The sequence below is a fragment of the Argiope bruennichi genome, chromosome 3, assembly GCF_947563725.1.
Source record: "Argiope bruennichi chromosome 3, qqArgBrue1.1, whole genome shotgun sequence".
NCBI classification, from domain to species: domain Eukaryota; kingdom Metazoa; phylum Arthropoda; class Arachnida; order Araneae; family Araneidae; genus Argiope; species Argiope bruennichi.
The window spans coordinates 134526631-134541661 of NC_079153.1; the positions used below are offsets into that span (position 1 = coordinate 134526631).

Genomic DNA, 15031 nt, shown 5'->3' on the forward strand with positions numbered 1-15031 from the left:
AAATGGACATTACGCTCGACCTCTCCATCAGCACTCTGGGGAATTCGATATGACATATGAACTACATGCATTCAAAATGCCTCTTGAAACAGGCAATGATTGGTAATTCGAATCTCTTGAAATCATTGACTATTCTAATTTGCTTATTGAACAGAAATCTTTCTAAACGATTGACATAAAAAGCATTGCCATTCTTGCTTGAAATGAAGAACAAATTGCATGAAGGAACTATGAGTGGCTTATTTGCTATATTGTTCAATCCCTAAAATATAATTTTTTTACCCAAACGTACATAGAGTTGATTATCTGAAACAGAACTTAATATGCTTACTGTCATCCAAAACAAGAATTTAATATGAAAATCTCATGATTGATGCGCTTATGGATCATAAGGTTTGAAATTAAATCACTCATCTGTGTTTAATATAAGACAATCATCAAATTTACTGGCATAAATATTCCCTGCTAATCTATTGCTATCATTGAAAAATTTGATTGATTTCTCACAATTTTTTAGAAATCAACGGTTAAAAGTCGTATAAAGCATTATTATATAAAATCGAGATTTTTTGACTAACCTTTCTAAAGTGCATTTTTGTTGTTGATTATCTTTTTTCCTAATAGTATTCTTTTTACTTCGTCTTCTATATAATGCTTTAAATTACATTATCACCGCTAGATGTCACAACCATTATATCTTATTGGCAACATCCGATTCATAGGATTGCATTGTAAAGGGCTTTTGCAGCCGTTTTGTATTGCTACTCCTTCCAACATTGTGCTGATTTTATTGCAGCTGCTTATTTTATTACAATAATTTAAACTGAATTGCTTTTATTTTTAAAAAAATGTAGGTACAACAAAGCACATAATTTTCATCAGCTCATTTCGACTGATTCAATGTTCCAGGTTCATTCATAAAATTCGCTATCTAATAACTGAATGACCTATTACATGCACATAAGGAACAAATGGAACACAGATAAAACTCAATTTCGAGTAATTTTTATAGCTACATTCAAGGCCGAAAATGGCTGGGTAGCTTCCTACACATTTCATTTGCATATGCATTATTTTTTGGAATATTCAGTATTATCCTGAAACATCATCATAAAGCTAACATATTAATGAAGCAATTTTATGAGAGTTATAGATCTAGGTATAATCAATTGTAACAAAATAGCATATTGAATGAATGGTACCAACGGCTAGCAGCAACAGAGCATCCGTAATCATTTCCAACCTAGATTTATTATTTTCCATTTCAAATAATGTTCGCAATCTATGCTTCCATTTACTCGTAGAATAAATGATTCACAATTTCACTTCAGGAGGAACATGATTATGAATTCTCAATAAATAAAATAAAACAAATATCACATTTGCTAAATTTACTATTCGAATCATTAAAGCAAATTGGAACCCGAAAATCCATTTATAAATCCATTTCATATTTCAGCTGCTATTGCTGGCCTACTTGCAGAGGCTAGATGACTTTCTTTTCAGTGAAAAAAATATCTGGGATGACGAGTCCAGTTATCTTTTTCTTCTACTCTCTAAAAGGATCGATCTCGATAATCTGATTGATCTAGGATATCGTTTGGTGGAGCAGCGGAAAGCCCCCAGGTCATTCATGACATGATGTGTTTTGGAACATTAACCAGAGCACCTCGAAGTGCTCTCCCCCGAGGGCCCACAGTTCGGGGATCTCCTCGATTTCCTCATCACGTATAAAGACGTTTTCCTTTGAGATAGAACACATCCATCTGGCAATTTATCTAGAAGCAGTTTTTTTTTTTTTTTGGGGGGGGGGGGGTCAGTATTATGCTTGGAAAGTGTTTTCGGAACTATCTATTATTGAATGAAATGTTGTAAGGGGTTGAGGATTTCAACTTTCATAATAGGACAATAAGTGTGTGCGTGTGTGCGTGTGTGTGTGTGTGTGTGTGTGTGTGTGTGTATGTGTGTGCGTGTGTGTGTGTGTGTGTGTGTGTGTGTGTGTGTATGTGTGTGTGTGTGTGTGTGTGCGTGCGAGTTTGTATGTAAGAGTAAGTGTGTGTGTCAGTTATTGTATGTATGAGTGACTGTCTGTGTGTGAGTTAGTGTATATATGAGTGAGTGTGTGTAACATGTGCGTGTGCGTGAGAGAGAGAGAATATCTGTGTGTTAGTGAGTGAATGTGCGTGTGCGTGAGAGAGAGAGAATATCTGTGTGTTAGTGAGTGAATGTGCGTGTGCGTGAGAGAGAGAGAATATCTGTGTGTTAGTGAGTGAATGTGCGTGTGTGCGTATAAATGAGTGTGTGTGAGTGTGTTGCTTATTGTACATGATATTATTCACATGGTAAATGGTCCAAAAATTTCTATTGTTCTGGTAATAGTCAGAGAATAAAAATCATTACCATTTTCATATCATTTCAGAACGATACAATTTGTTTCATTCCGATTTTATTTTATTTTTGAATTAAAACCTTTATAAGGAAGACTAAGCTTGAAAATGCATGTTAGTAATATATAGAGAGAGTGCAGTATTTTCATGAAACTAGGTATATTATTTTGTATTATATGAATCATTCATCTCAAATTCAATATAACGACAAAACAAGTATTAGAAAAAGGCTCCGTTGACAAAAAACATAAAACTCAGTGGAAAGTTTTAGTTAATAGAGAACATTATCTTTATCAAGAAGAAATAAATGCGAATACTGTAAAACAATGCTGAAAAAAATAAATCTGAAATTGAATGATAAAAATTCAAATTTTTGCTGAAACTTGTATTTGTTTATAAATTCCAAACCCATATATCTTATCATGTTTGAAGCTTTTCTGATATAAACAAAAAAAGAACTGTTTAAACATGCAATATATAGATATACAAATAAAAGAAATTCATGCAAATACAATTAAATGAGAAAAGTTTACACTAAAACTATATATATATATATATATATATATATATATATATATATATATATATATATATATATATATATATATATAATCTATTCAAAGTTAAAAGTAAATAAACCGAAACTATTTTTGTCTTTATTGAAACTGATTATTTACTAATCTAGCACACAATTATTTTATCTCTAAAAAAATTATTTGGTTTGCATATTTGAATTTATGTTATTTTTAATGGAAAGTAATAAACACAAATCTTCTAGAAACCGCATTGTTTGTAAATATCATTTCAGAATACACAACGTCTATTGTTTAAAATATTCTGACAAAATATAGATATGAACAAACATATATTTGCCATGGTTCAAATAAAGCAATAGTTTTCAGGCACTTCGAATTAATTTCCAAAACAGTTTTACATAAGGAAACAACGTTAAAACGCAAATTAGTAGGCGTTAGTTTTTTTTTTATTTTTTATTTTTTTTTTTTTTATTTATATATATTTATCTCGAGAACAAACATTTTCCCCTTTTTAACTTCCTGGTGAGGTTTTTTTTTCCTATCTAGGACCTAAAGCTTCTTATACTTTGCTTCCGCTTTTCGTAGGTTGAAACAGAACAGAGAAATGCGAATAAAAGATCGGTAAGTCAGAAGGAGAAGAGAAAAACTACCATTTCGAAGCCTTTCCGCTAATAAGTTAATGTAGTTTAAAAAGTTTTTTAATTAATTCTATTATCGGAGCGTATTCAATGGATAAAAAAATAATTACATTGCATCTATTTTTATATATTTAAGTAATTAAAATGTTTAAAAAGTTATAATTTCCTATTACTTTAAAGCAACGGGGGAAAAAAACATGGAAAGAGTATAAGGATTTAAGAAGGCACATAGTATTGAAATAGAAATGTTTGCTGCTTTTAATGTGATGTATGTCTTTGTAGATGTCATAATTTATCAATTCTCATCATTTACTATAAATGCTGTGCCAAATAAGTGGCCGAATTAAAATAGCTTATGGTAAATATCACACAAATCCATATTTTTTTTAAATTTGTAACTAACCAAAATAAGTGAATTAAAATGATGCATCTTTTTAAAATATATTCAAAACGCTAGATTCGCTGTACACAAATGGCGAAAATAATTAGTTATCAATGTTCACTGCCTTTTCTAAAGCTTGGCGAAGTTAAAAGTATCCCTGTTCTTCCAGCCTGCGACATTATTGGACATAACTGCCTTCAACTTCTGTTTCAGCATTTAGCAACTAAGATAGTTTTTTTAAAGTTTAAATTAAGTAATGTATTGGTGTGTGAATAAACCTAAACATGAATAAATAATAATATAAGGAAAAAAGAAATAATGAGCTGACATCTGTAATTTTTCTTATTATAAATAATGAAGATTTATTATTGCTTTCCTACATGGAATAAATTAAATTATTAATGTTAATAGGTTTTTTTTCTTTGTATTTGGCATTGCACTTTTTTTTTCTATTAGACGATTTATATTTGTTTCAATTTTCTTTTAATGATTAGTTTTCAATTGAGTGTTGAGTGAACTTTATGAATAGGGAAGACCCCATTACATAAAAACCAAATTTTTAATGTGTTTACATTTAAATACAACAAACAATTATTTTTTCTTAATGACGCTATCAATGTGTATGATATTTTCTTCTACAACTTCCTTTAATTTATCCGTGATCAAATCTGAAATACAGTTAACAGGGCAGCCGACACATTTTCTAGCTGTTTAAAGAAGTATCTCATATAATTGATTTGAAATTGTTGTTTAAAAATTTCATTTATATATTCAATTTTTTTCTAATAAAATTAATTTTAAAACTCATACTTGTAATTTTAAATTTTCATGTTTTGGTGTGGGACATATTATTAAGAATATCTCTAATAAATACTAATATTTTGTTCAGAGAACTCAATTTTCAAAGTACTCGAAGCTGTTTCATTATCCTTTTTTCTATCTCAGGAATTATCAGGCTAAAAATTAATTCTAATGCATCGTGAATTCCAGAAATATATTTGATACTACTTAAAAAAGAATTTTCAATGCACATTTCTTTAAAAATTCAAAAACAAAACTTACAAATAAATAAAAGGTTTCATTAATAGAATTGTGTTGATATATATGTATCTATTATAAAAAAGATTGTGAAATAAAATATGCACATATAAGTGGGCAAGAAAAACACACCTACAACAGCTATTCTACAGTTTCTCTCCACCTGCAAAATAGGTGTATACTTAAATGGTTATTTCTACTCTTCTAGATGAACTTACCGGATTTAGTTTAGTTACATTAACGTCCCGTTTTAAAGCATCACAAGGGCTATTTTGGGACAGATCTCGTCATTTCGAACCGAGGTCAGATGACGAGGACGACGCCTGAGCTGACACTTCCCTCTCCCAACTTTCACACCACATCAGCGGGAGGGCGTGTGGACCCAACGGATTTTGCATTCACCAGACACGCTTACATGACGGTTCTGCGGTGAAATCGGGTCTCAAGTTCCGCAACCGAGACCTTACCACCAAACCACCGCGGCAATGAACTCACAGGAATTAGTTAAACTTTAGTTAAATCTTAAATTGGTGCTGCAAATTTTAATAAAATTCGTATTTCTTAAGTAAAAAAAAAAGAAGAAAATTCTTCCAGGAAAGTTAAAGCAAGACAAAAAGAAACATTCGAAATGACACAGATCATTGAATCCCATGGACCCAAATCTTATCTAGTTAAATGTAATATTGACCATGATTTTCAAGAGAGATTACTTTGCGATTTCGGAGTTGAAAATTGGTTTTCACCTTCAAGTTTTCAGAAGAAAGAAAATTGTAATCCATCTAAATTCTTTTTTTTTTTTTTCTTTTTTTTACAAACTTTTTTTTCCAAACTACATTACTAAGCGAGTGAAATCTTTTTATTTGTTCGCACTTTTTCGCCTCAATCCAGTTAACGGTTTGTCAAGTATCTCTGTCTGCTTCATTGGCCACATTATTGGTAACAAGCACCTGTTTTATTCACAAATGAGGATTTTTTTTATTTCACAAAATACCAGAGATAATTTGTTTAAGACCATTTTTCAGGGAATTGAAAATTCTTGATATGGAAAGTGTATAACTGGAATATAGTATGGAAACTTTCTATAGTGTTTATTTCTAAATGCTTGAAAAGTTTTACATATTTATATATATATTTTTTTGCGATGTTCCGGGATTACTAGAAAAAATAGCAAAGAATAACAACACCTGAATTAGACTCATTGGGATTCCAGCTTGTGTAAACTACGGTTTTTCTAATAAAGTTGAAGAGTAAAGAATCGACATAAACACTTACAAAACAAATAAATTAAATTAGTGAAATTGTATAAACTGTTTTATAAACATTTACTTATTTTTGTTAAACGAACCAACAACATGGGTCTCTCAAGAACTTTCTCGCATTCTCTTTAATAAAGATATTGCACTAGAAAACGCCTTACATTGCATTATCATGCAATATTTATTATATCGGAATATTAACTTTTGGTGTGAATTAGCATTTTTACTGAATCTAGCCTTGGCGAGAGTTCATTCCTATCTTGCTGTTAATAGTACCCGTAAATCAAATTTGTATTTTAGATCCGTTTTTTACAAGCGATTGAAGCAAACATTTGACACAGAACTAAGTATGTAAACACAAAATCACGTACAAAATTTGATACATTTAAGTCATTGCATTTTAGATTTATCATGTTTATATGTTTCTGAAAGTACAGATTGACAGGCGTTCAACGCCCGGTTGGATTCGACTCAAAATTTCACAAGGGTCTACACTACAGATGTTAAAGAATTAGATTACAAATGTCTACACTACTTTTTATTTAACTCTCTTCATTTTGTAGCTACCGTGTTAACTTATATTCGAGCAGCCGGATAGATAGACTTCACTCATTATCTTTATTTTCATCTTCATTCATATTTCTTATATTTAATAGTAAGTACATAGCATTTGTACCATTTTTACATCTTTACCAACATACTTTTGTAAGGAATACTTTCCTCACACTTTTTGTACTATACTGTTTCTACAAAATGCTACAAATGAATAATAAATTTGTAATAGTAACAAATTAATAATCAGTTTGTAACAATTAGATTAGAACATAACTTTATGTCACCCATTATGCAGATATATTCCGCATTTGAATCAAAATGTATATAAAATAAGAGCCTCATCCAGTTCATTTTTGAGAAATTGAACAGCACAAAATGCTGTGATGTCCGTCATTCAATACCAACTGCATAAACAACACACTCTCAACGTCCTACTGTCAATTTAACTGACCAAACAATAATAGTTACGATACGCAGATACTTCGATACTTACTTTTTACATTAAAAGAATGAGTTTCTAAATTATTTGATTGTAAAAATGCGGTCCTTTAAATTTAAAATGTGGTTTCGTTTACATAGTGAATTTTGACCCGTTTTAGCAATAATTTATTGAAGGATTATTTTATTTTTCAATTTTTTTATTTATATTGGCAATACAAAGAGTCATTACTTCACTTTTCTGAATAATGGAATTTTAACCATTCGTCTAAACCATTTAAAACCATTGGTAATCAGATGGCTTTAACCAATGTTCAAATATTGGCTAAATCAATAGAAATATTGATTTTAGCCAAGTGTAAAAATTAGAATGATACTTATCATGATCTTATATAACCTTTAATGACAAAAGAAAGTGTAGAAACATTTTGTTTATCTCCTGAATAGGTAAACTATCATTACAATGATCAAATTGCTTAAGACATTTCTTGGTAATGCCTTTAAGATAGGAAGTAATGTATTTTCAGCGCAAACTAAATCTTATTCCAAAGATTACATCAAAAATGTCCGAAAAATTGCGTACTTTTTATGTATTTAACTGGCAAGGTCGAAGTAGTCCGGTCCACGCGAATTTGACCTGAATAGTTTACTTCTTGCCCTGAATGCAAGAATTTAGAAGATATATCTCATTTAGGAGGGAGAGTTATTTCAATCAGTTCTTTTATTTAGAAAAGGAACGAAAAGCGAATAAATCTTAGCTTAAAAGGTTAATATTACATTGAGATTTGTAATCTTTAAATGGATTCAAAACTGAATTTTAGTGATAATCAACTTATAAGGAATAACTTCCTTTTGATAACACTGAAATTCCTAAGTTATTTTAAAAGAAACATTAGTTTTAAAAATGTTATATAAACGTTATTTATATATTCATAATTAGCATATCAAGTACCTAATATATTCTGATTTGATTACTGTGAACATAATTAAAAATAATAGTTTCAGAGATGGATAATTTCTTGCCAAGATTTTTTGCCAAATAGTTAAGTGAAACAACGTTATGCCAAAAATTCACCTTCATTGTGATTCATTAGTTTCAATGATGATGATGTAGAAATAACGAGAATTATTTTTTTAAAAAAAAAGACATTTTTCTAGTTTGAATATGCTTTTCTGTTTTTTTTTTTTTTTTTTTTTTTTCATCTATGCTCTTCGTCTTTGTGGATATATTATGATCTCGTTTTAGTCATATTTTGTAAAGTTCTATTTTTTATGCATCAATTTACTTGAAATAAGATGATTTAAAGTAATAGTTTCTTGTTACACTAATAAAAAATTGTTCTATGCAAATATCATCCAAATGTTTTGTCAATGCTTAAATCCATTGTTCAACAAATAAAGCACATTTTTACACATTTCATTTGGAGCATCACATAATGCTTTCAAACGCAAAAAGTGTTTTGTTCAAACAAGATGATTACTTGCTCTTTTTAACATTAAACAATTATTTCATCATAAAAAAAGTTCACACTCTGTTCATTTCTGAATAACTTAAACCGTTAATATTTTATCTTCATATTTTTAGCATTATAACCGAAGAATAAAAGTGTAAAATTGACAAAAGTACGTATGAATGCCCGAGCTTCTCGCAAACCACAAAATTTATTAACTGATTTAATATTACTGCCGATTGCAATATAATGATTTAAAAAATATATGTTTTATATAATTTAAGCATACTTAAACTTATAATAATTAACTCAGATATTTCATCTTAAAAAAAAGTATGGAAACAATCCGTTTACAAAAGGTCCTAAGCCTTAATTGTAACGTACTAATAAATATGTTATTAATAATCAAAAGACCTTAGAACATAATTGCAGTATGCAAATAAAGGAATAGTATGGATATTGAAATTTTTAAACTTCTCCTCGACTATTTTTAATAACTATATGATTTCTAAAGAATTCAGACATACTTTTACAATGATGCCGAAAATGAATTACTCCGTTAAAGAAACTTGTGGGTGATAGTAGAAAATATATTCAGAATCATGGTAGAAAACTCGAAGGTTTTAACAAAGGCAGGAAACAATTTTATTCTTTGAAGATAGTTTAGTTAAAATGTTTCTTCTTGACTATTTTTAGCAGTTATATGATTTTTGAAGGATTGAGGCATACTTTTACAACAATATAAAAAAAAGAATTACAGCGTTAAAGAAAGAAACTTGTAGGTGATAGTTGAAAATATATTCATAATAATAGTCAAAACCCGAAGCTTTGAAAGAGATTCATGGCTCATAAAGGGATGAAAGAATTTTATGTCTTAGGAGAGGGCTCGACAAAATATGGATTGGTAAACGCAGCGATGCAAACCAATGGGAATGCCCCACCCCTCATCGACTCTTTCTCGGTTACTCTTCAATGAAGGTCTTATTTCCTTTCCCCCACATAAAACTGCGGGTTTCTTTTGACGAATAATCGCTAAAAGAAAGAAAATTTACCAAGTATCTATTTTTCATAACTATTGTTCGCCAATAACATGCAATTAATGCACAAGAAATGTTTTTTTACTACAATATGAGACATACTACTCTCATGTATAGAACCCTGAAAATAAAAATCTGAGCATTCATGCCATTCAAGGCTTTCCCCAAGGTCCACAAATTTATGCAAGAAGAAGGGGATAACAGTTTTATTGGAGAGAATGTGAGAAAGTGGTGGGGAAATTATTACCGCTAGTTCAAAAATATAATACATTATTGTATGAAGTCTTCATACAAGAGGAGCATTTTGGGATTATTGTATTATGAAGTTGGGGAGTAGAAATGTGATTCAAATTAATTATCTGTTTCTCAGTTTCTATTTGTGAGAAACATGTGGTGATTTATGTGCTATACCTAAATTCTTTGGGAAAAAATATATATACTAATTCGAGTTATCCACAATATGCAGATATTTTAATCATGAAACTAGGGTATGCTAAAATATAATAATATAATTATGCATTATTCATAGGCTGGAATTTATTACCTATATGCAAAAACAAGCATTTGATTTCTATGTTGTTGTTGTTTTTGAATAATTATCTATTGAACCATCTGAAATAGATTTCTTAGTTAAAACAATTCCGAGCCAGTGAGTGGCTGGAATATGATGAATGTGACCTTTTTCGTTTGGAGAAACATAATAACTATTTAATTTGCTGCTAAAATAAGGTTATTAGTCTTGAAATGATTTTAAAAAAGAATTTAGGGTATAGTATTTCTTTTTCGTGTACCTCTCATCTGTTCTTTAGCTCCTTGACCTGGAAATCACGGATTCGAATTGTTCACCTTTGATCAATTCATTTAAGAAAACAAAACGCGGTCCTATTTTTCGTACAGGGATGCCGTGACCTTCACACTTCTCCAACCATGGGTCTTTTTTCTCCCCTTCCCGCATGCTTGCTTCATAATGTACAGAATGACGGAAGTTAGCATTTGGCTAGAGATGCCTTTCAATTAAATCTCTTGTTTTGGGACAGTTTTGGATACTCCTCACACCGTTTATAAATAGGTCTATGTGTTTGGGTATTGCTGAGTAAAGAGATATGGCACTGATTATTTTGCGGGTTGTTGAAAAAAATCGCCAAAGAAATCTGAGAGTATCTGTTTCCTTTCAAGAAAATGCGAAATAAAGGAAATATTCAGTTGAAATCATATAGTGTGTAGGATATATAACTTGTATTCACTTTATAATAAAAGCAGTAACAGATATCAAATAAGACCTTTTTATTTCTCTTTTAATTATTTAAGGCAATTATTCATTGACATAAAGTGGAACTAATTTTTTTTTCAATAAAACATTTTTTTTTCAAGCCACACCCTATTCAACATATATATGTATTCTAATTTCCATACTTTTTGTCAGTTGAGAAAGAATAATGGATAATAATCTTTGCGAAATGAAAAATCAAATTCCGTAGGAAATTATTGCTGTAATAACACTTATAAGATTGCGGTCTAGTTATACTGGAAATGCAGGATGAAAAGATATATAGTAATCCATATTTGACATTTACAATTCAAATGTTTAAATTTGTTGATCAATTATTATCTATCAAAACTGTTAAGTAATGTTACAAAATCGCGAATATTCTCCATTTTTTGATTAATACAGTCTATTTATAAGTAAATAGATTTTAATAGATCAATAATTTTTGTCGTTCACAACTCTTTATTATGAAATTCTTATTTTTTAAAAATTATTATACAATTTTGGAAAAGAAACCATTATAGAAATTTGAAAAAGAAAACTGATATAAAGCTAAACGCAAATGTATATGTAATAACGTAAAGTATATATAGCAATAATATATATCATAAAATGAAGTAACTACATGAGTTCTTAGTAGATTACACTAAAATAAATTATTGATACGAAGAAGATAAAACTGGGATTAAAACATAAAAAAATATATTTTGAGAATAATAGGATGATTCAATAGCGATCTCTTAACACAGAATAGTTTATAAAAGGGTAGTTATATAAAATAGTTTCTATAATAAATAATTCATAATATGCTTATTGGTATTCTTTCATTAGTCGTGATAATATTGGATGAAAAGATATCTGTATTCTGGCATTTTATTTTAGAGGAAAATCATTGGAAGGAACTTTATTCAGTACAAGCCGTCTTCAGTGACCAGCTGGTTCAGCCATTATTGTTGCTTCATTTTTTATGGATATCCTTAGAAGTAATTTCTTATAAAATTTTCCTAAGGTGACACGAAAGTTTGAAGTGTGGAGAAAGATTATTTTAGATGTCATTCTCATCAACCTAATTCTGATTAAAATTATGAGATTCTGTCTCCCTAAAAAGGATCACGTATTGCTATTAAAGTAATATATATTTAATTAAACTAAACCGATTAAATTATCTGAACATAACAAACTGCTATTTTTCGGAAAGTGACAGATAAAATAGAAGAGTAAAATAACTGAATATTATAAATCAGATAAAATGCTTTCAAAAAAATTTAGCTGAATTTTTTGATGAAACATTTGGTTTCAAAATCAAAATGAAATGTGATGCATCCACTATAAATTAGATTATCAAAAATTCAAAATTAATTTTTGCAAATTAATAAATCAAATACATTGTTGATAGAATTGTAAGCGAATTATTCATTGATAGTTCTAGAGTTTGTACCTGCTATTTATGAAATATGAGTTTCAACTTAAATCTAAATTATTGAAACAACGTGATTTTTTACGTACATAATATTTTACGAAAAAATATCATGAAAATAATAGAAATGAGTTTTATATCAAAAAAGAAGCAATGATCTCAATAATTTTATCCAATATTAGACAAGAGGATAATCTTATGGAAAAGAAACATCATTCCTAAATTTATTAAATTTATTCATTTATAACTCGTAAACTGTTAAGAATTATATAACGTCAACTATAAACTGATTAAAATTCAATAAAAATGTTTTTTAATTTGTTGTTTCATTATGTATTTCATTCTATTTATGGTATTCTAATTGAATTTATTGAAGCATATTTGAAGAAAATTAAAATGTTTCATCCCAAATGTTTCATATCATTAAAAACAATTTAATACTAATCGAAAGATAGTTTTCCAAATTTTAAAATGCCTAAAAATATGTTTTATGTTTATGCTTGTACCTATTTACAAAAATGTTGGAAAAGTGTAACTCGCCACCACTCATCTTACTCTATTTCATTAAAAGCTTAAAACTTTCGGAAGGAGAATTTTTTCTAATTGTGAACTGCAAATCTTCTCCACGCCAAAATATTTGCACTTTACTGAATAGATATTCTATGCTCTTGCATGGATATCAGTCTGCTCAAGAAACTTTAAATATTGAAGATACAATTTGACTCAATCATTAAAAAAGTAAAATTTAAAAAACGGGCTCCGAGTTTTGTATTCACAATTTCCAAAATACGTTCGAGCCAAATTTGGTACTTTTAAGAACAGTGGTTCATTCTACAAATCGCCAAGAGACAGGTAAAAAGATCTTTTCTTCGATAAAATTAAAGGCAAATAACCGTGAATAGAAGAAAGTAGAAGGCTGAGAATTGCAAATATTTAAAGAACTATAACATTCTTTTCGTTTAATATGCTTCAAACATTTTCTTTTTCTTTCCTTTGCAAAATACTTTTCAAATCATTTTACCATTCAATTGATGAGTTGAAAAAATTATCTTGTGAATCATTTTTAATTTATACAAATTATTGGGAGTTATTTTTAATTTTTGTACGTTTAAGAGAGAAATATTATTAGAAACATTAGGAGTTTTCATGTGGATTTATTGAAAAACGGCTTTGAAGAATCATGCCTGTGCTTTTATTAAATGAAACCACTGAGTTGCATTCCATAGAAGTGTAAAATTTAAAAAGTGTAAAAAGGATTTGTTTAGTTTTTTTTTAAAAAAAAAGATGTGACTTTGTTGTGATGATTTTACACTCTTTTGCCTTTTGCAAAAAGAATGTAAAATATTGGCGCATCCAACCACTTAAAATTTGCAACATTAACCATGCATAAAGATCTTTTTTTATACTTTTTTCTTGCTATAAGTTAGAAAACCACGAAAAAAGAAACATTTAATAGGATTTTTGCTTAGAACAAAACCCCGAGATAATTTAAAACCCTAAAGCGTGCATGTCATTTAAAAAGTATTTAATTATAAGTTTTGGATTTCAGAAATTTTTTCAAAATAATGAGATGAAATTTTGTAAAAGTAAATTTTCAACATCATTTTTCAGCTATTCATTAAAAAAAGCATTTCATCTACATTATGGTCTAGTTTCCATTTTTTTGACGAAATTCATGAAAATATACTTAAGTTTTTTTTTTTTTTTTTTTTTTTTTTTTTTTGAAAAATTTGGTAGTGATTTCTTTTAAGACCAATTATGATATGCATGAAGCTGAAAATTTCTTGGATTCTTATTCCGTTTTGTTATTATTTTCATATCGAGGATTAATCATAATGAATAAAATCCTGGTTCAACAAATATGCATGAAAATAATTAGATATTGTTTTAATAAATTTAATAATTCCAATTTAAGCCAAGAATCTTTCAGAAATCTAAAAATTTATTTTCATATTCTTCAATTCTTCTGTTATTAAGACTGATACTTGTGTATTTTTACATTTATTAAATCCTTAGACATACAGGGTATCCCTTTGAATTGCTACCTGTTGGAACATTTTTAGATATCTCTCAGATTTTGAAGAAATTCTATTCAGAGGAAATCTAGTTCAGCTATTCGAATACACGTTAACATGATAAGAACAAAAAGAAAACAGTTAGATGGATAAAATTTGGTACACAGATTTAACATCCATATTGAGGGTATTTATCTAGGTGTGAGTCAAATTCAATAACAGGCTGAACATCCGACAGTCTGTACTTTCAGAAACATGTAAACGCGATAGCTCAAAAACACAATAACTTGAATATATCAAATTTTGTAACTACAATTGTAATTCTCTATTATTTAGCTGAGGAAAAAAGTAACTAAAACACAAATTACATCTCTATTAGAGAGAACACGAGAAAGTTTCGGAGAGATCACTGCAGCCGATTATATAAAGTGACTTCTTACCTTCATCGGAGCCGTCCGGGCAGTCTCTCTTGCCATCTCGTACCTGAGATAATTCTATACAAATAGACGGCGTCGTCCTACATGGGAAATGCGTCCTGATGTCACAAGAGCTCCTCGAGGAGACTGTAAAAAAGCAGAAATTATATCAGTAAATCAGTTAATGAATGCATAGAT

The 15031-nt window shown here is 29.1% G+C and overlaps 1 protein-coding gene across 1 annotated transcript in view; it reads right to left on the reverse strand.

Annotated features, from left to right (window-relative positions):
- LOC129963851 (mucin-17-like) overlaps window positions 1-15031 on the reverse strand; it is a 155218-nt gene that overhangs the window by 78560 nt on the left and 61627 nt on the right. Inside the window, exon 2 of the mRNA XM_056078427.1 lies at window positions 14858-14980. Coding sequence (XP_055934402.1) covers window positions 14858-14980 — 123 coding nt within the window. The remainder of the gene's footprint in view (window positions 1-14857; window positions 14981-15031) is intronic.